The following is a 19,245-nucleotide window of genomic DNA, read 5'->3' on the forward strand; positions in this document are numbered from 1 at the left end:
ATATAAATTAACATTTATCTAGTATAAAAGGACATGGTGTTAATTATCTCAGTCTTACCATCTTTTTTCCCACTGACTGGGTGGTTGGTGGCTGCCTACCAGACTGGAAAAACTTCATGGTCTTCTTCATGCAGGGCTTTATGTGCGGCTACCCTGAGAGGTACATCTTCACTCTGAAAATCCACTGGCTTAACAGTAGCGTGTCTATGTGTGTGTGCATGGTTTGGCTCTGTTCTTGAGGCAAACATGTTGCCAAGGAAAAAAATAACCCCCCTCTTTGCTATCATAGCTACCTGTTAGCAGTTTTTTTTGGGGGGGGGGTTCTGAGCTGGCAGGAGCTAGTTTTAAGAAGCTTTTCACCCTGGGGTAACGTCAGTTCTTAATTGAGTGGCTCTATTTTAGATTGACCACTGATGCTTAAGTTGTGTGCCCAAACTTAGGAGTTTAAGAGGGAGATGAGGAAAGCCAAAATTTCCGAAGTGCTAAGCAACCAAAAGCTCTCATATGGGCAGTGAAATATAAAATTAGTCTTCAAACATTGACACAGGACCTCACAAAAGTTAGAGTCACTGTCATTACTTATGACTGTTCCTATCATTACTGCTTTATTTCCAGTACAGTATTTACTGTGTTTAGAGCATTTAGAGACAGTGGTTGTGGTGTTCCCCCATGCTGGCACAGTACAGGCTCTGACAGTAAATAGGTTGTCTCTGAATCAGCGTGTTTGGAAATAACTCTTCTCTCTCCATTAATAGCTATTTGGTTTTGATCAGGGTGGGATCAGTGAGGGTGCTCAGAATTTGAAGCTTGGTACCAGCATTTTCAAGACAAAACAGAACGTGAGTAGGAAAAAGAAAAGTGGCCGATCTTCTCTGACTATGCATTTCACACCCATCAGCCTCACAGCCCAATAACACTAATCATGAAAATCAGCAGACATTCCACAGACACGGGGGATTATGATTTCCATACAAGATGTCATTTCTGCTTATGCTTGGCATGCTCTACTTTGCTAACTCTCTATATGATCCCTGCCCACAAAAGAAGGCACATGCGGCTTGGGAAGGGCCCTGTCTCCCAGTATTTCATATTTTATGAAACCACAAATACAACAGTCTTACAAGCTCTTGAAATGAAATACAATTTGAGAAATGTAATCCATTACCATTATAATAGAATTTCTATAAAAATAATAAAAGAAAAACAAGAGAAAATAGACCCTGAAAGTTATAGGCCAACTGGGAAGTCATTGTGGCTTTGGCCAAGCTATCGCCATATCAGAATTCAGTGTTCTCCCAGGCAGCAATCTAATTGTAAATTATGTACATAAGGAACATCATTTCTTAGCTTTGGCTTTTAGTGACCCCATTCCCTTCTTTCCCTTTCTTCACTCCAACCTCACACATAAGAAATATTGAAGTGTTTGCACTAATGGAGGAATGACAACGTGCAGTCAAACTTAAACCAGCTGTTTCCCCCCACTGTGAACACTAAGAGCCGAGCTGGTAATATTTATAGCTTGACTGGCCTCTAGTGAGCCAGACACTGACTGCCTTAATTTGCCATGATGGCCTTAAGGCTTGAAGCAGCTGTGGGCTGCAAGATAGCTGGGAAAGTCATGCAAAAACAGAAACAACAGGAAAAAAAAAACAAAAACATTAAAAAAGATTGCTTCAATTAGCAAAAGTTATTGTTAGATTGAAAATGAACTGCTGCTGCATATACAACTCAATAAACAAGCATGTTTTGTTTTGCTTACAGAAAGCCAACAAAGTGCACATGCTGGCATGTGGTGTTTGCTTTCTCCTTTTCTTGAAGAAAAGAACAAGGCACTCTACAGGGGACCCCTTAGGGATCCAGGGGCTATGTAACCCTGAGCACTACAAGGCCTGGGGAAGGCCCCCAGTGGTACCCTGTTTGGTTGCCCCCACGTAGCCCAACATGGAGCAGTGCACCTCCATGAGTATGTTGCCCCAGGAGGACTTCAGTTTTCCTTTATTTCTTTTGTTTTTGTGGGACTGTATTTGACTCACCTTCTAGCAAAGATAAACAGACTGTCACCATGGCTTCAGCATCAGCTTTAGCCAGCTTTAGTGGGCAGCACTGATCCTGGGGGGCTTCCCTCCCTTCCACCCTGACCATCCCCTTCCTGTGGATGAGCACTGCCTTTCACGTGGCCACCCCAACAGGGAGGGGGAGTGATTTAAGCCATAGCCAGGCACTAAGTTACTCATCCACCCACCTTTCTACCCTCCCATTTATTTGCTTATTAGTGTGTGTGCGCTAGGAAGCAGCTCGCTAGCACAGTTCACCGAGCAGTTGAGTGAGGCCTTGTGTGTGCACCCCGGGGATGCTTTGACCTACTTGTGTTTTTGTTGTTTTGTTGTTTTTTTTTTTTTTTTTTTGGCATTTTCATGTGTGCTATGCCCTAGTCCTCTCTTTTGTGCTGTCACTAGAGATTGTTACCAATGGGATACTGACAGGACCCCTCTTTATGTGTGGCTGGTCTTAGCAGATGGGAATCCCACTGATTCTTAAAAATGGAAGTGGAAGCATACAGGTGCAGGAGGGAGAGTATAGGGCTGCAGGTGTGCCACTCTTTGAGTTGATATTCTGGACTGAAGTGTATGAGGTGAGCTTTATGAAACAATGTACCTCAAAGTAACAAGTCCCAGGGATTTGGGTATTTCTCCATGGACTATTTTCCCAGTGATGACTCATTTTGGAGGGAAAGCACTGGCCAATTTCACTACAGCTAGAGCAGCTGCATTGAGTGGACATGAGCCTGAGAATGCTTTGCAATACGCTCTGTATGAGCTGACCCTTACGTGGTATCATTTTGGCTAACTATGGCTGAACTTTGGCTAACTTTTGGCTGAATTTATACATGTTGGCCTTAATTCCATTCTATTCCTTTAAATCTGGCTTTGTTCAGCTCCCTCTTTTCTTTGTATGTATTGAATGGTGGCACTATAGCTCTGCTGGGGACATTCCTTTCTTTCTCTGAATGCTGGCATTAAAAAATGGGTGAGAAGAGAAAAACAGAAAGGTCTGTTTCTATAGGACAGTGTCAGTGTTTGTCTGCAGAAGAAAAATTTATGGTAGCTCAGTATTTCCTCTGACCTGACCAGTCCAAGGCTGATCAGAGGACCACACATGGAAATCTCTTTGAAGATGTTTTTATGCAACTCTATTGTTCTGAGATCACTTTTCTGTAAGTAACTCTATAAAGAAGTTACCCAAGCTGTGGTTATTGAATTAACTTAGACAACATGTAGATATTTAGAATACACAATTTTTCTCATCTCCGAAATTTGGGAATGTTAGAAACAGGGATTTATATTATAGGAATGTAACAGATCATGTAAATTTTACTGGTTCCTCGTCTTTTTTTTTTCCTTACACCTTGCATTTTAAAACAACACAGATGTTTTATGTCACACTGGGAAAATAGTAGCAAAGGAAAGAGGAAAAAGTGTGCTTCATACACTTACTTATGAACTTGCGAACGCTTTCATCAGTCAGCGGTTGGCAAAATGCCAATCATCTTGAGTGGGACAGGGTGCTAAATTTGAACACCTTGATTCTAAGTAACCCTGAATGAAGGCAAAGCTTCCAGATCTGGGACCCGTGGAGAAATACTTTTGTTTTGACAAACATTTATCAGCAATCAGAGCTGACTCAGCTCTGGACTGGATAAAGTGCTTTTGGGTAGCACGACTGCAGCCTTTACAGTTTCTTTTCTTATTGTTTGGGTAAATTCCAGGTATAACATAGTATATTTGCAAAGGGTAAAAATAACGTGCAGCTGTGAAGAAAAACATCTCAGGTTTCATTTCAGACCTGGAGCCAGGGATGAATCACTGCAGAGCTGCACCGTTTGCACTGGGCACAGGTCATGAAAAGCTGCTTTTCCACTGCCCCTGCTCCCTTGGTGGCTCAGAAATACAGCAAGCTCACAGAATGTCCTTAAAAAAAAAAAAAAAAAAAAGCCATTGAAGACAATCATTCTTTTGTTCTTCTGGGCACTAAAACACAATTCTCTAATGTCTACTTGTATTTTCAGTTTTGCTTTCTATGCCAGCTCCAGCCACCAGAATTGAGCCCTGGCTAAGTGGTACACATAAGCACACACTCAATTTGAATTACCCAAGTAGTTGTGTTAGCTCCTACAGAGCTTCTTACATGCTTCAAGTTAAGCACAGGAGGTTTGCTGAATTGGGGATCTTTTGGTCCACCCAGTACACCAACAGGGCAAAACTCTTGATTGTTTCCTTCTGGGTTTTAATGAAAAATTATAATCCATTTATGATCTTCTACCCCACCCTCTGTCTGTTTATATTCATATTGGAGAACCAGCTCAGCAGCCCTGTCAGGCTGCCAAAAGCTGTCTGCTGCTACTGGATATTTCACATCACTTACTGCTCTGTGTTTACAAGAGTGTTTTTAATGCACAATTACCCTTGGAAGTGGTGTAGGCTAGTACTGATACCGTATTTTACATCAGCAGCAGGATTTTGATATGTCTTTATCCCATGTTCCTTTTCATGGAAAAAAGAAAACAATAAAAAAAAGAAATTGTGCTAGTAAGACCAAAGGATGATGTTAGCTCTCTGCTTCCAAAAAAAAGTCACTGAACGGGCTCAACTTCTCCTTCTTTTCTCTTTGTAACATAACTCACATTGGGAGTCAGGATAGATACTGCATAGGTATAAAGGAGAGGAGTTGGCCCATGATTCCAAATATATGATTTAGCCTGCAGACTAATTCATGCATAGATGCCTTTTCTGTTTGCTAACGGTAAACAGAAAAAGCCAACATTTTAGTCACAAGCCATCATCTCAAAAGCTCACTTTCAACATGTTTATGTCTGAAAAAGAAATTGTTTTGTTTTGCTTAGCTCTGTTTTGACAGAAATAAGTGGCATCCCAGAATTATATTTATAGGTATATAGCGGGATAGAAAAATTAAACCTGAGAGAATAATGCTGAAGTATTCTCATTCTATGGTAGAAGCCTAAATCCACAATCACTCAGTGACAGGCAAGGCCATGTGCTGACTGTATTTTCCCTTGTGGTTATTATTCAGTTCTGTAGCTGACTGAGTAATTGTAGGATCTTTACAAAAGGCAGATTTCATATGTAGTATGTTAAGCAGCACCCAAAATATTTTATATCTGAAAAAGGTATGTGCAGGCAACATTTCCCAGGCAACATTCAGGGCCCTGTTCCTTCTCCGAGAGAAGATGACAGTACCTCTGGAATGATTTCTGTGATATATATATTTTTTAACAGAACACCATTGGCACTTTTTTTTGTTGTTTTATGTTGGTGGTGGTGGTGAGTTGGCTGTTGTTTTCTTTTATATATATATATACCTTAACAAAACATGGTAAAATGAGTAATAACACTGCTTGGAAAAAAAATAAATGCTTGAAATGTATTTGCATTGTTTAAGATGTATACTAAATATTTTCAGCTTCCAAAATGTTAGTTATTTTTGAAACCGACATGTGGAACAATTACAGCTGCATTAGTTCCTGACTGATGGCAGTTCTGAGCAGTCAATACAACTGAGTCACTTAAGCAATGGATAAATTACCTGCCACATCCTTTTGCTGTGTGTTGAGCAGACAGTGGGCTGAACTGTACCTATCTTTTCCTCTTTTGTTCTCAAACATTAGATTAACTCTTCTGGGAATGTGCCTGTTGTCTGAGCATTGATTGGCTTTCAGTGACACTGCTGCCCAATGCTTTCAGCAAGAGATGGGGCTTCCAAGCCAAGGAGAGCAAGAGTCTCTTGTTGAAGTGCGTTTGGAGCCGGTAATGATGGAAGTTCCTGAAGCACCCGTCCAGGAGTCTGGGTTCTTGGAGGGTCTCTTGGTTCTCTGGACTGCATATTAGTTAGTTTGCAAGGAATTGGAATGAAGCATAGCAATCTAACTTACTGCCGGTGTAGCACAACCACAGTGCAATTTCAGCAGTCAAATGGCAGAAGTAAAGGAAAGGCTGTTAGTAATATACTATCAATAAAGAAACTCAAGCCCAAGTAACACCATTCTTCCATTGCCAAACAACCTCTTTGCATTTAAAGGTATTCCCTGTGGCTCTGTTCGTTCTTTTGATTTTTGTAACAATTTTTCTCTCTCTGATGGAACACATTGTAGACATTAAATTAAGGGACAAATATGTCTCTGTCTGCCAGAAAGAAAACTGTGATGCAATTAAAATGCCATTAGGGAACCCTCTGTGGGATATTAAAGTTAGAGACTCTATTCAGAAAGCAAAGCCAAAATTAAAGAGGTGTCTGGTTGCAGATCCTCTGCAGATTTCCCTTTCTTAACTATCGTACCATAGAGACTGTACTAGTCAGGAGCTGAAAGGTTTTTCCAGTCATGTGTGTGGTATTTTGAATCATGGCGTTGGTAAATGTTTCTTTTTCTGTGGGCCGTGTGCAGAAATATGTCTACATTGCTTTACACATAGTGCAACAAAGTGTGGCTCACATGAAACAGTGACAGTAGTAGAGTTGGAAACCTGTCCAAGGCTAACGACAGCTATTCATATTCTTTTTTGTCTGATGCATTAAGTGCATCTCTATGTTTTGCTGAGTTGTCTGTGAGATGCTTGGAGAGAGAAGCACAGCTATTTGCAGTCGTGATGCTCAGCAACCTCACGAACAAGCCTTTGTTTTAGTCCTGTCTCTGGAAATAAATCATTTGCATCTATAGGTTTGGAGACAAGGTGACAAATCTTAAAATAAAAATAAATATGCTGTCTGTGGAGACTGGTCATTTTTTCTTAAGCAGCTAAAGGAATCAGCAGAGTCATTGGGTAGTAGGCTGCGAGTTTTTCAATGACAACAAATTCCTGACGTTCAGTCTCTTTTTTTTTTCCCATCTCACTCAGCCTTGCAGAGGATATTAGTATAGACTGGAATAATAATCAAAGTACACCTCTCTCTTCTTTGTCTAGGAATTCACCTGATGACTGCAGCGTGGCAAAAGGAGGGAAAATGGTTAGTGGTTCAGACAATGTTGGGATGAACTATGGAAGCTACATGGAAGAGAAGCACATTCCGCCTCCAAATATGACTACCAATGAACGAAGAGTTATTGTGCCAGCAGGTTAGACTCTCTACTCAAAAATTTTCAAGCAAACAAATGCATTTTCCAAGAGAAATCTTCTAAACTCATTTAAGTAGATCTGAGAAAGAGGCAATGTGATACAGGGTATCAGGAAGAGCCATAATTTCTCAGGGTTAAGAAAATGATCTGGGAAATACAACTATGAAGCTACCTCCTCAACCTGTTCTTCTTGTTTCAGAGGCAGAGCTGGCTATTTGCAGGCACTCAGATCCCATATGATCATTCTCACTCCTTTTTGGAGTATTTCGTTCTCACTTAAAACAAGCAAAATGACAGTGCCAGTTTTCTATGCTATTCCTTGAGTTTGAGCAGTGTAATACATTGTAATAAGCAAACAGACTACTCCACTGCAATATGAGAGCATAATTGAGAAATTCTTGTTTCTGGTGGCAAGCTTGGTAATAGGGTTAAGTACTTTGTTGAACTCCTGTGCACCTTGTCTTCCACACAAACCTTTTCTGGAAGGGCTGTTGCTTAGGTCTGCAAAATAGCATGCATATTTCTGAAGTCCAAGCACTAGACGTTGTGACGTATATGAGTGTCCAATAACCACTGGAAATACACAGCATAGACTCAAGACCTGCAGCCTGCAAACAGAAGAGAATGTTTTGCTACTGGTTCCTCTCTAACTGAGATGTGCCTCTGAAATATTGCTGCTACTATTATGTTGCTTAATAGTCTTGCAGTTTTTCAGTTGTTAAGATATGCAAGAGTCCTAACTGTGGCCAATTTTGCAAGCTGTGATTATTTCAGTTATTTGTCAAGATGTGAGTGGACAAATATGTTGAAGTATCCTCTGTGATGGTGTTGACAGTTGTTTTCTGAAGCACAGCAGAGTGATGCACTGAATAATGAAATGTCCGGACTAACTAGATGGAGAACACACTTAAGTCTCATGGCATATGAAAAGCAAACATTTGTCTTCTTGCTGGCTGGTACTTTTTTCAGCTTTTTGGTAACCTTCAGCATGGTTACCTCAGCCAGAATGGTTTTTGGGTTTGTTTGTTTGGTTTTTTTTTTTTTTGTGTGTATTCCTGGAGCTGTGTTTTGAGGTGAATTTGAGTGAGATTCAAAGAACAAGATTATCACAGCTACAGCCTTGCTGTTTTGAGATCTCTACAAGAAATATATGGGTAAAAATCATGGAGTCACAGAATTTTAAGGGTTGGAAGGATCCTCAACCCCCCTGCTAAAGCAGGTACATTATAATAGGTCACATATGTTTCGTTCAACTATTATATAGGAAGTGTACAATTTATGTGTTAATCTTTAGGAATAAAAAAGCAATATTCACATTTCCAGCTGCATTAACTTCCAAGTTATAATAAAAAAGAGGCTTTTAAAAATTACAATGAAAATCTTTTGGTAAGTTTCCCAATGTTTGGTTTGCTTCAACCCAATGTGAATTTTGCTGGAGTTCCCTGCTATAGGTATCAGTGATCTCAACCAGACCCTAAACAGTCAGACTTCCTTCTAGTTTGCTACTCCTTTCATACCAGATGGAGGGGTCCTCTTAAATCAATTCTGGTGCATTTGAGAGAGTGGAGAAAGCCTCTGAACCTCCAGAGAAACAAGTACTCTGACTTTTAAAGACTTAAAATTCCAAGAGAAGCATCGGAAAAGCAGAGGCACTGATGGGTGAAGGATTGGGAATGAGCAGTGTCATGACAGTCTCTGAATAGTATCTAGCCCATGGCAAGACATGTATCCCAAAAGACATAGTATGGCACTAAATTTATGCCACTAATAAGCTATTTATGCTATCTTTCAAGACTCAGACACTTCACAGACTTTTATGCAATGGACTGTTGTCATTTGACCTCTGTGTGCTCCATTGTCAGTTTTCAGGATATCACAGAACCACAGAATCATGTAGACTGAAAGGCAGAAACTCTTGATGAGTCCATCTCTCCTCAGCTCTTACCTTTCCTCAGCAAAAGGTAGAAAATCTTCATGCCAGGAGCTTTCTTACATTATGCAGATGCATATTGCAGATCTTTAGGGACCTTCAAGTTGGTGTGGGCTTACTCTCAGTCACAGGGGTAGCAAAAAGTAGAATGGAAGAGATAGAAAAGGAGAGCTTTAAGGACAAAAACACAGCTTCAGGTTAAAATCAGGGATTCATACATGACTTTCAAAAAGACATCTGCACTAGTTCTTGTTTTCTTTCCCCAGATGGTATTGCCACTACATCAAGTAGTAAGGAAAAACCGACTTAAATGTAGCAACATATAACAAAACAACACAGCAATCTATGAAAGGAAGTGTGGAATATTTTAATATGAGCCAAATCTGAGTGCTTGCTTAGCCTATGCCCAAGAAACAGTAAAATTTATTTGAGTGAAAATTTCTCTTGAATAAAGATACAAATTGAACTGAAATATTAGAAAATTGTTTAGACACAGGTTGTAGTATTGCTAATCCCCTGTCTCTTCAGTTTGGACTACAGTCTTTCTGCATTGATCCAGTAAATCACCACTCTCCCCTTCCAAGCTAATTGCATTCTTTGTGATAACACTAGATCCGACGTTATGGAGCACAGACCATGTACGTCAGTGGCTGGAGTGGGCAGTAAAGGAGTATGGTCTTCCAGACGTGGACATCTTGTTGTTCCAGAACATTGATGGGAAAGAGTTGTGTAAAATGACCAAAGATGACTTCCAGAGACTCACACCGAGCTATAATGCAGATATCCTCCTGTCACACCTACACTACCTCAGAGAGAGTAAGTTTGTTTTCTGTCGTTATGGTAGTGCCTATCATCAATCTGTGTTTGATACCACTGTTAGATCTTAACCCAGTAGGTTTTCAGATGTCTCTGTTCCTAATGTTGGTCTTTAAAATATAGCAGGAAGCTCCAATCCAAAGCCTCTTAACTTTGAAGGAAAGATTCCCATTGATTTCAGTTGGCTTTCATTCATGCTTGTGGGAGAAAAAGAGTTGGGCAATGTTTCTCAATTTTTATCTGAGACAAAATTGGAATTAAATTCCAGCATATTTATCAGTACACTTAGGCAAAAAATCAAATGGGATTCAGTGCTAATGTTTTTTCTGGTCACATGCTCATTTATTTCCATTTTAACAATGATAATGCTAGCAATTGATTTATATTGATTTATAAAGCAAATTCCAGGCATGATTCTAAGGACTGACAGCAGTTTGCTCAACCCTGAAAAGGTTAAGCAAGACTTTAATGAACTGAATAAATGTTCTGTAAATTTGTGGGAAGAAAAATCTAAAGAAGGAAAAAAAAAACAGTAAAAAAAAAAAAAAAAAACAAAAAAAACCCAGTCCCTGAGGTCCAAATGCAAAGCGTTTGTAGTGTAAGGCTAACATTTCAAAGGGAAAGAGGGGACTAGTGAATTCCTGATTTGTGTACTTTCATCTATGCTTGAGGAAATTTTGCATGTTTGCCTCAGTTTAAAGATTTTAAAGTGAACTTGGTTTTAAAGCAAACAAACAAACAAACAAAAAAGCATTGCAACACCAGTGCGGTGCAGTCTTCTCCACACGCACATTGTCAATAATCAGCCAGAAATATTCTGTGTTCATAATGTTGAATAAATTAACGCCCTAGTTTAAGCTATCAGTCTAAGCTATAGCACACACACCTCCCTGTAAACTGCAGACAGAAACTGACTGTTGGTAGATTCACTTTCAAACAATCCTCTTTGGGAAAATATGGTTTTAAAAGATAATTCTCAATTTTTTTTTTCATTTTGGTGTTGCTTTTTGTTTTGTTTTGTAGCTCCTCTTCCACATTTGACTTCAGATGATGTTGATAAGGCCTTACAAAACTCTCCACGGTTAATGCATGCTAGAAACACAGGTAATGCTGGCACTGCTCCCATTGCGATAGGTCATATTCTGAAAGCACAGGATTCCTGTTTATGGTTTGCTTGCTCAAAGTGGAAATAGTAAACCAGGAGAGAGATGAGCATGTCCTCTCCTTGTTGTGTGCATGAGTTTTATGCACAGATACACAGAAAAATGGTGGCATCATGTAGGGCCAGATGGTGCAGAATGGTTTCCCCACTGATAATTTCTTATGTCCTATAAGCTTTTGGGGCCCATGACACTGATAACCTGCAAGCTCTGAAAACTTTTTTTTCTCACTCTGTCTCATTTTACTGTCAGGACTACTCCATGGATCCCAAAAAGATTGTTGGGGCTGAAAAGTTCTTCAGTATTTGTCTTATGTGCTGTGGCTGCTTCCCCCTCATATGCAGTATATATTGCATACTTAAGTAAAATTCTTGCTATTTAGGCAGTTAGTCCATCTCATTTATCAGTTCTCATGTGAGGTTTGTGTTGGGATCTCTACTAAGTCTGATCTGAATGTAAAATGATTTTTGTCAATATTCACCCTTCTGTTATGTAAGTCAGCCCAAACAAGTATGAAGCACAGGTGGAAGAACAACACAACACAGACCTCAAAAATGTATCTATCAAAATGTGGCTTACAATATTTTTGAAAATATTTCAAACTAAATTTCATCTTGCTGTAGCAGTTCTGTAACAGAGGATGGCATGGAACTGCACATATAGTGCAGTATACGTATTGATAGAGTTATTTGGAATACTGCATGATCATGCCTGAGGGTATTAGTTACCTACAGTGACCAGAAATAACAATTATTTATGAGAAATGAAAAAGATAATACAAAGGATAATGCAAAAAAAAAAAAAAAAAGAAATAAGAAAACCTTATTTTCATATTTCATTTATTTTTTCACTGTAGTAAAAAGCAGCAAGTTTCCTAGAAAAATTAACTAGATCAGATGATCTCCCACTGAGATTAGATGTTTGCCATTTGACATAAAGTCCTACTATGGGCTATGGGCCTCCAGCAAACCCCACCAAATGCAAGAGAAAAATTTCCATTGACTTTGATGAGGTTTGGAATAAGCCTTAAGCCCTTTTTAAAAACAGAGAGTCTCCATAGTCTTTTCCATCTTTGGTTTCCCAGATTCTAATTTGCCAAGAAGTTTCCACATAGAATTATCCAAATGTTGTTCAGCAATTCCATGTGTTATCTTTTTCTACATGTGTGCACTGACAATGCTATTCTGAAATTCACCAAAATGAGATTGCCTGCATTTATGCCCTTGGTAGTATGAATTACAATATCATGCTGATCATGACCTTAAGAAAAGTATATTGTTCTATTGGCATAAGAGCTTTGGAGTGGGATTTTCAAAAGACCCCAAAGGTGTTAGGAACAAACTCCTCTCAAAGTCATTGGTAACTTCCTTGTGGCCCTTTTCACATTCCTAGAAATGGGCATTAGAGGTGTGTTGATGTAGTTCAGGCAATTTCAGTTCCCGAGATAAGTTTGGTACCATTTTATATCATCAAGTTCAATATTTTTAATGGGGTTTCTGAGAGTCTAGCCCAGAGACCACCAAGGTCTGTGAGAAGATTGCCACTGAATAGGATTTGGCCCAGGGCTGCAGTCTCCGTTGTATGAACTTGTTCGGGAAGTCATATATGAATAAAGAGGAGGAAAAGAAGTTTTATTTCAGAAGATAAGGAACAGCCTGCACACATGGTCAAGATGTGTAGGGAGGGCAGAAGGGATTTACTGAACTTAATTCTCTTCCCCCCTTAACACTGATTTTCACAGAATTTATCCAGTAATTTGAGTGGGTTTACACAAGTGCAAAAACTATCAGAAGTCATATAACATTCCTAATGTATAAAATATTTATTCGTAGTCTTTATTCAGATACACTAGAAGAGGGAATTATTAATATTAGTGGAATCAGAGACCATGAAAATGAATCTTCAGATGTTACGTCTTCTTTCTCCTTAGGAGGTGCCACTTTTATTTTTCCAAATACATCAGTTTACCCAGAAGCAACACAAAGAATAACAACGAGGCCAGGTATGAACAATGACAACTTTTTATACTACTCATTTAATCTCTTGAACCATGTATTTCTCTACTCTTTCTGTTTTCTCTTATAAATGATAAGCTAAATTATGAATACATACACGTACACAATTATATATCTTTAACTACATATATAACATTGCGTAAAGTAAGATAATTAAATAGAAAACGTTTACTAGGTCTGTGTCTTCGTCTTTCCTCTGTCTTTGAAGCAATGCTTTCTAGTATTCAAAGCAAAAGAGGATAGTATGATTGGAGTTGTGCTCTGCTGTGTGATCCCAATGCTGCGTGATACCAATGCAGTCACTTTTCAATGTGCTTCACCTTCCTGCTTGTAAAAGGAAGCAACAATATCCTTCTTAATAACTTCTGAATAGAAATCTATTCAGTTTTCAGTATATTAAAAATACTGGATACATACATCTTCTGCTATCTACTTTTTATTTATGTTTGATATGTCTGATCATGAATTTGGGAGCTTAAATAAATCAAAACAAGCCACAAAAATGTTCTCAGTGCTGAGAAGTGTGAGGTCCATTGAAATATTGTGGGTGTGCTGGTTTGTGAAAGGCTAGAGGGAATAATTAAAAAGATGAGGACATTGCAGTGAAGTTAAAAACTTTCTTTGCATCACCCTTCACAACTAATGATGTTGGAAAACTCCCTGACCTGGACATTTGTTTTTCCAGTAATAAGTACAGAGTACTGTAAAACACTGAAAGGAGTTGGAACAAAATACTGAATTTAAAGGAAACCCATTACTGAGCCAGAGGCATACATCCAAGTGTTCTGAAGGGACATACACTAGAACTGACTGAGCTCTTTTGAAAAGATACTTTCTCTCATTAGAAACTTTTCAATACCAAATATTTTATCTATGTCTTGTCAGTGCTGCATGGTATAATTCAGGAAAAATACACAAGTAACTTGGTTTTACATTTATATACATGTGTATATGCATGACCATAGATTTGTTAATTGATGAATTAAAAAGAGGGAAACACCTACTATACTGTCAAATGAATAAATCCACCCTGCTTAATTTGTAGGAAAATAAACTCTTCTACTAAATTTATTCATCAATAAAAATGCCCTAGTGAATGAAAAAGAGACCACCAATCTAATTCATATATTTGGCAACAGACTTTTATAAGGAATTTACCAAGATGTCCCACAGCTATTTACAATAAGGGTTAAGTTAGCAAATTGTAAGAAATAAAATCTTTTCACAGATCAAGAACTGGCCAATTAACCTGATAGCAAGACTTAAAAAAAGCTTAAATTTTGGGTGCTTTACCATTCTCTGCTATGATAGCTACTAATAATGGGAAAAAGGATCCAATCAAATGTGCTTGGAGATAGCATAAGATTTTGACGTTACTCAAACTTAAAGATTCTTCTGCAGGATCCTTGTAAAGAAGCCTAGAGGTGTTATTTGAGATAAATGATTTCAGAATATGCTAGCAGCTGAAAATACAAGATAAATGCAGCATAATGCACAAATTATTTGTGTATCTTACTGATCTCAAATTAACCCTCTTCAATCACAAAAGAGCTAACCATAGGCAACTTCATTTATGGCACAGTGGAAGCCAGTGCTCTAGTTGCTGTCTGAAGTGAAAAGAGTAAACATGCGAAAGAGTATAGTGGAGCGTCATATGGGAAATCTGACTGTGCCCTTAAATAAAACAGAACTATGGCCTTGTATGGAAAGCTACATTAATCATCCCTTATCAAAAAGGCTATTTGCAGCATTAGATGGTGCTTAGAGTAAGACATGGGAATATGGAAAATCTTTTGAGCCTGCTGAAAGATATAAAAGTTTGTTCAACTCAGGATCTGAGGATGAGGAAAAACGATATATTTATATATCACAGATTGCCTGCTTTACTTGCATCTCAATATTAGAAAAAAGAATTTTAGAAATGTTACAGATATTTTCAATAAACATGGTCACAAGTTATTACTGCACCTAGAAACTTTGAATTGCTCAGAGGAATCTGGAATATAGATGAGAAGACAGAGCACAGACAGAAACTTCACTGTAGCTATGCAATATAGTTCTGGATGTCCAAAGTTCTCAGTAGTTTCCAATGAGAATGAGTAAGTAACGTATGACCAGGTGGACCTTGGTGTCCATTAGCAAATAAACATAACAGGTGAGAGTCTGTTGTGAAAGAATACTTTATAGGTTATACATTATAGGTATGATTCCAGTGATATTTGACAAAAATTGTTTTTTCTATACGTGAAAAATTATATTTTCCATACTTGTTTCATCCTGACTTGTAATGGAAAATAAAATAACAGTTTTCTTCTAAGTAAAAAGTGTTGTAAAAAAATCCCATATCAGATATGCTGAACTCCTTCATTTCAGCGTCTTTAACCAAGTAAAAAATCCTGACATCTACAAAATAAAATGCTTTATGATAAAAGCATCTTTCTGTATTGACACAATTTATAGTGGAATTTGTAGTTTGGGTAGAGAGTGTCTTTATTATTCTTTGTGAACTGGGATATCCTAACTAAACATTTTCTGCAATAAATCATCATACAATTTTGAAAGTATTATATTATCTTTTATAATAGAGTTTTGGCAAATGTCTTTAAGGTCAGAATTTTCATTCATTCATTCATAAATATTTTTGCAGGAATTCAGTTTTCTGTCAAGAAACTATTTTGCTAAATTGTTCCTTGGCCTTTCCTATTAAACATCATGTTTCAACTAGATGGCAAAATAAGCTTTTCCATAAAAAAATTCCTTTCATAGAAGAGCAATAGAGAGAGATTCTGGGGACAAGTACCTGAAGACATGAAAAAGGTCAAAAATGAGAGTAATGGCTGGGGGAGATATAAACAAGATTAAATGGCAATTAGCCAAATCCTGAGATGCAATTTTAGAGAAGGTAATCAAATATTACCATTGTTAAAGCACCACAATAGCAAATAGGAAATGAGCAAGGCTCATAATAAACTGCAATGACAAAGACATATTTCTTCAGTCACCTTTACAACAGAACATGATGTTTCAGCAAGCTAGAAGTAATACAGTGAAGCTATCAGGAGCTCAGAAAGACCTAATATAGGTTTGTCTACATGTATCATCAAAGAGAATAATTCCCATCAAAGATCTGTCCAAGATAAGAACATGTTGTACTAACATCCCATGAATATGAGCAGATCTGCTTATCTAGGATAGCAACATGTTTATCAAGGCACAATAACGAATGAAGAATGAAGTTGGAATGTTGTGCTATTTCAAGCAAGGCTGATAACTGGATTTTTCTTTTAATTGAGAGGATGTAGACAGAACAACATCTTATGATGTGTTGCATTAAAAGGCAAAATTTTCTCACAGTACTAAATTTATGCCAAATTTATTTCAGGGCTGTACTTGCCACTGAGTACAAGTAGGCAGCATCACACAGCCTTCTCAGTGTACAGATTTTTAATTATTTGGAGACCTAGAAAGGAGGAGAGGAGAGGAGAGGAGAGGAGAGGAGAGGAGAGGAGAGGAGAGGAGAGGAGAGGAGAGGAGAGGAGAGGAGAGGAGAGGAGAGGAGAGGAGAGGAGAGGAGAGGAGAGGAGAGGAGAGGAGAGGAGAGGAGAGGAGAGGAGAGGAGAGGAGAGGAGAGGAGAGGAGAGGAGAGGAGAGGGGGAGGGGAGGAGAGGAGAGGAGAGGAGAGGAGAGGAGAGGAGAGGAGAGGAGAGGAGAGGAGAGGAGAGGAGAGGAGAGGAGAGGAGAGGAGAGGAGAGGAGAGGAGAGGAGAGGAGAGGAGAGGAGAGGAGAGGAGAGGAGAGGAGAGGAGAGGAGAGGAGAGGAGAGGAGAGGAGAGGAGAGATTGTGGGAGCACATACCTTCTGTGTGATCTTTTTTTTTCCATATTTGTAGCCTTTGGGGCCAGGAAATGGAAGAAACAGAAAAGTTTTTTGGTAATTTTGCTTGTATCTCCACTGGCTGCTTTGGAAACAGAAATTTGGCAAGGAAAGACAGGAGTGGGCAAGATATTTGTTGAAACTCAGGGCTGACAGAAAACTGTTCTGCAATCAGCACCATGGCTAAGCCATCCCTTTCTGTACAGTTTGAGTTTGGAAAGCTCTGGAAAGTTGACACAAATCCTTCCAAATTTCTGAAAGTCTTCAGTCCGTGAGGTATCTCCAGCCAAGCAAGTCTTGATCTGATCCTGGCCAGGACATCTGCATGTTAAGATTCACCTTCACACCAGTTTTCTGCTCAGAAATGAGTGCCTGTGTGAGTCAATTTTCTCTAAGTTTCTGAAAAAGACTCTGGAATAGTCCTCAAGAAATACAAGATAAAAAGATACTAGTTATTTAAATACAGTACAAAGATAAAGGGAGTATGTCAACAATAGTGAAGTTTTTGAATTGTAAGCTTCCTGGAGACGATGAGGCTGGTAGTGCCAGTCTGCTTCTTAAGCCAAACAGACTAAATAAATTAAGAGCAGTTTGGTTGTGAATTTCACATTACATTTTATTTCCATTCAATTCTCCTGCTTAGAGTGCTTGAAAACGGGCAGAGAGCTCAACAATCTGGCGTGCACAGAGCCAGTCTGGGACTGTTTCTTTACTTCCCAACTGGCTTAATTTACAGTCATTTCTAAAATAAAGCACAAGCACTGTTAACAATCAGATCGTCTACACCAATTTAGTTCTATGAGGAGGGTATGGCTACCTTGCTGGGATCCTGGACAGGCTACATAGGTTCCATGGTCTTGGCAGCAATTTTAGGTGGTATGTTTAAGCCAGATGTAGAAAAGCACAGGCAGCTGCAAAAGATTTCAAAGGGTAAAATGAATGTCTAACTTTACTTCATATAGTTTATGAAAAAAGCTTTTATGTTCAAGGTTCTTCATTTTTATATACTAAACCATTTAACTAAAATAGAAGTAACAGGTAAGCTTTTTTTTAAAAAAAAAAAAAAGGGAAAAGGCAACTGAGAATTTAGATACATAAAATTAGCAGCTTCTCCCAAGAAATAGAAAGGTATATTTAAATTGATGGAGCAAAAGAAAAAAAAAAAAAAAAAAAGGAAAAAAAAAAAGCACAACGCAAAACCTATCACCTTTTCATAAGAGATATAAGAATATGTATACACATCTGTACTTCATATTGAAGCGTGTTCAGTATTTTCACATTCTATGTTTCTAGAGATCTACGAGGCTACCGGGATGGGGAGGGGAAGGTGAAAGGAAAGAAATTATTTCAAGTTTGAAATAACGAGTAAAAGAGAAAGAAGTGAAAATGGTATAGTGCAGCAATCAGTTACCCCACAAATCTCGATTCTGAATAATGAGAATTAGACCAGACAGTGCACCTGGGGAAAAGAGGGCTTGCAAGCATGAAGAATAGCATTAAGGAAAAAGATAATAAAGTGCATTACAATAGTGACAACTAGTAAGAACACAAAGAGCATGTCACAGTGATTTAGACAAAACTATGCCTTTGCTGTCTCACATGTGCCTGCAGAAAAAGGAACTCTCAAATTCAACCTATAAACTTTGATTAATCTCAAGGGATAACAGCAACAGACTAGTAAAGAAAGGCAAAGTAAATCAACTGAAGTCTATCTTAAAAGAAAATACTGTTACATACACAGACTGGAAGGGAATGTTACACAGTTTACTCTTGGTCTGAGTTCTGACCTTTTGGGAGACTTTTCCCACAAAGCTCAAACATAAATTGTCCATAGTACACTGTGTATGTCATACCTTGGTGTCCTTGGCTGAGGAAGGTGTCACAGGCAAAACCCAACACTCATGTACATTTAGTGATATAGCAACAATTTAGTTCATTATAGTAAGTAGATTGATAATTTATAATGATGATGAGTCACAGTGATTAGTTAAGTTGTTAAATCTTAACAAAAATCAGACACCTTTAGAGACCAACCAGCAAAGTGAGTAAGGATCTCTTGACCTCAAGGAGCAATCTTGAGAGGCACCCAGCTCAAGGGATCACTGCCATACAGCCTGCTGTTTCAGTAAGGAAAGCTCAGATTATGGTTTCTTTGACTGCTATATTTATAAGACAAAGTGGTTTGCTTGCAGTCAGACTTGGAATCTTACCACATTGCTTTCAATCTCTTGATATAAATTGTTATTTCTCCATGAGAGATTTCAACAGATCACCTGTTCTAGGACTGTACTCCCTTTGTTCATGGTCATGGCTGTGAGCACCCACT

At 38.5% G+C, this 19,245-nt stretch overlaps 1 protein-coding gene across 5 annotated transcripts in view; it reads left to right on the forward strand.

Moving 5' to 3' along the window:
• ERG (ETS transcription factor ERG) overlaps positions 1-19,245 on the forward strand; it is a 129,554-nt gene that overhangs the window by 101,822 nt on the left and 8,487 nt on the right. For 4 of the 5 annotated variants that reach the window (XM_052673818.1, XM_052673819.1, XM_052673821.1 and 1 more), the window contains 4 exons: positions 6,975-7,126; positions 9,669-9,872; positions 10,896-10,976; positions 12,963-13,034. In XM_052673818.1, the coding sequence (XP_052529778.1) occupies positions 6,975-7,126; positions 9,669-9,872; positions 10,896-10,976; positions 12,963-13,034 (509 nt within the window). The remainder of the gene's footprint in view (positions 1-6,974; positions 7,127-9,668; positions 9,873-10,895; positions 10,977-12,962; positions 13,035-19,245) is intronic. The other variant, XM_052673820.1, reaches the window with a different exon arrangement.

This window comes from Tympanuchus pallidicinctus, unplaced genomic scaffold (assembly GCF_026119805.1).
Source record: "Tympanuchus pallidicinctus isolate F22 unplaced genomic scaffold, pur_lepc_1.0 scaffold14, whole genome shotgun sequence".
Taxonomy (NCBI): Eukaryota; Metazoa; Chordata; class Aves; order Galliformes; family Phasianidae; genus Tympanuchus; species Tympanuchus pallidicinctus.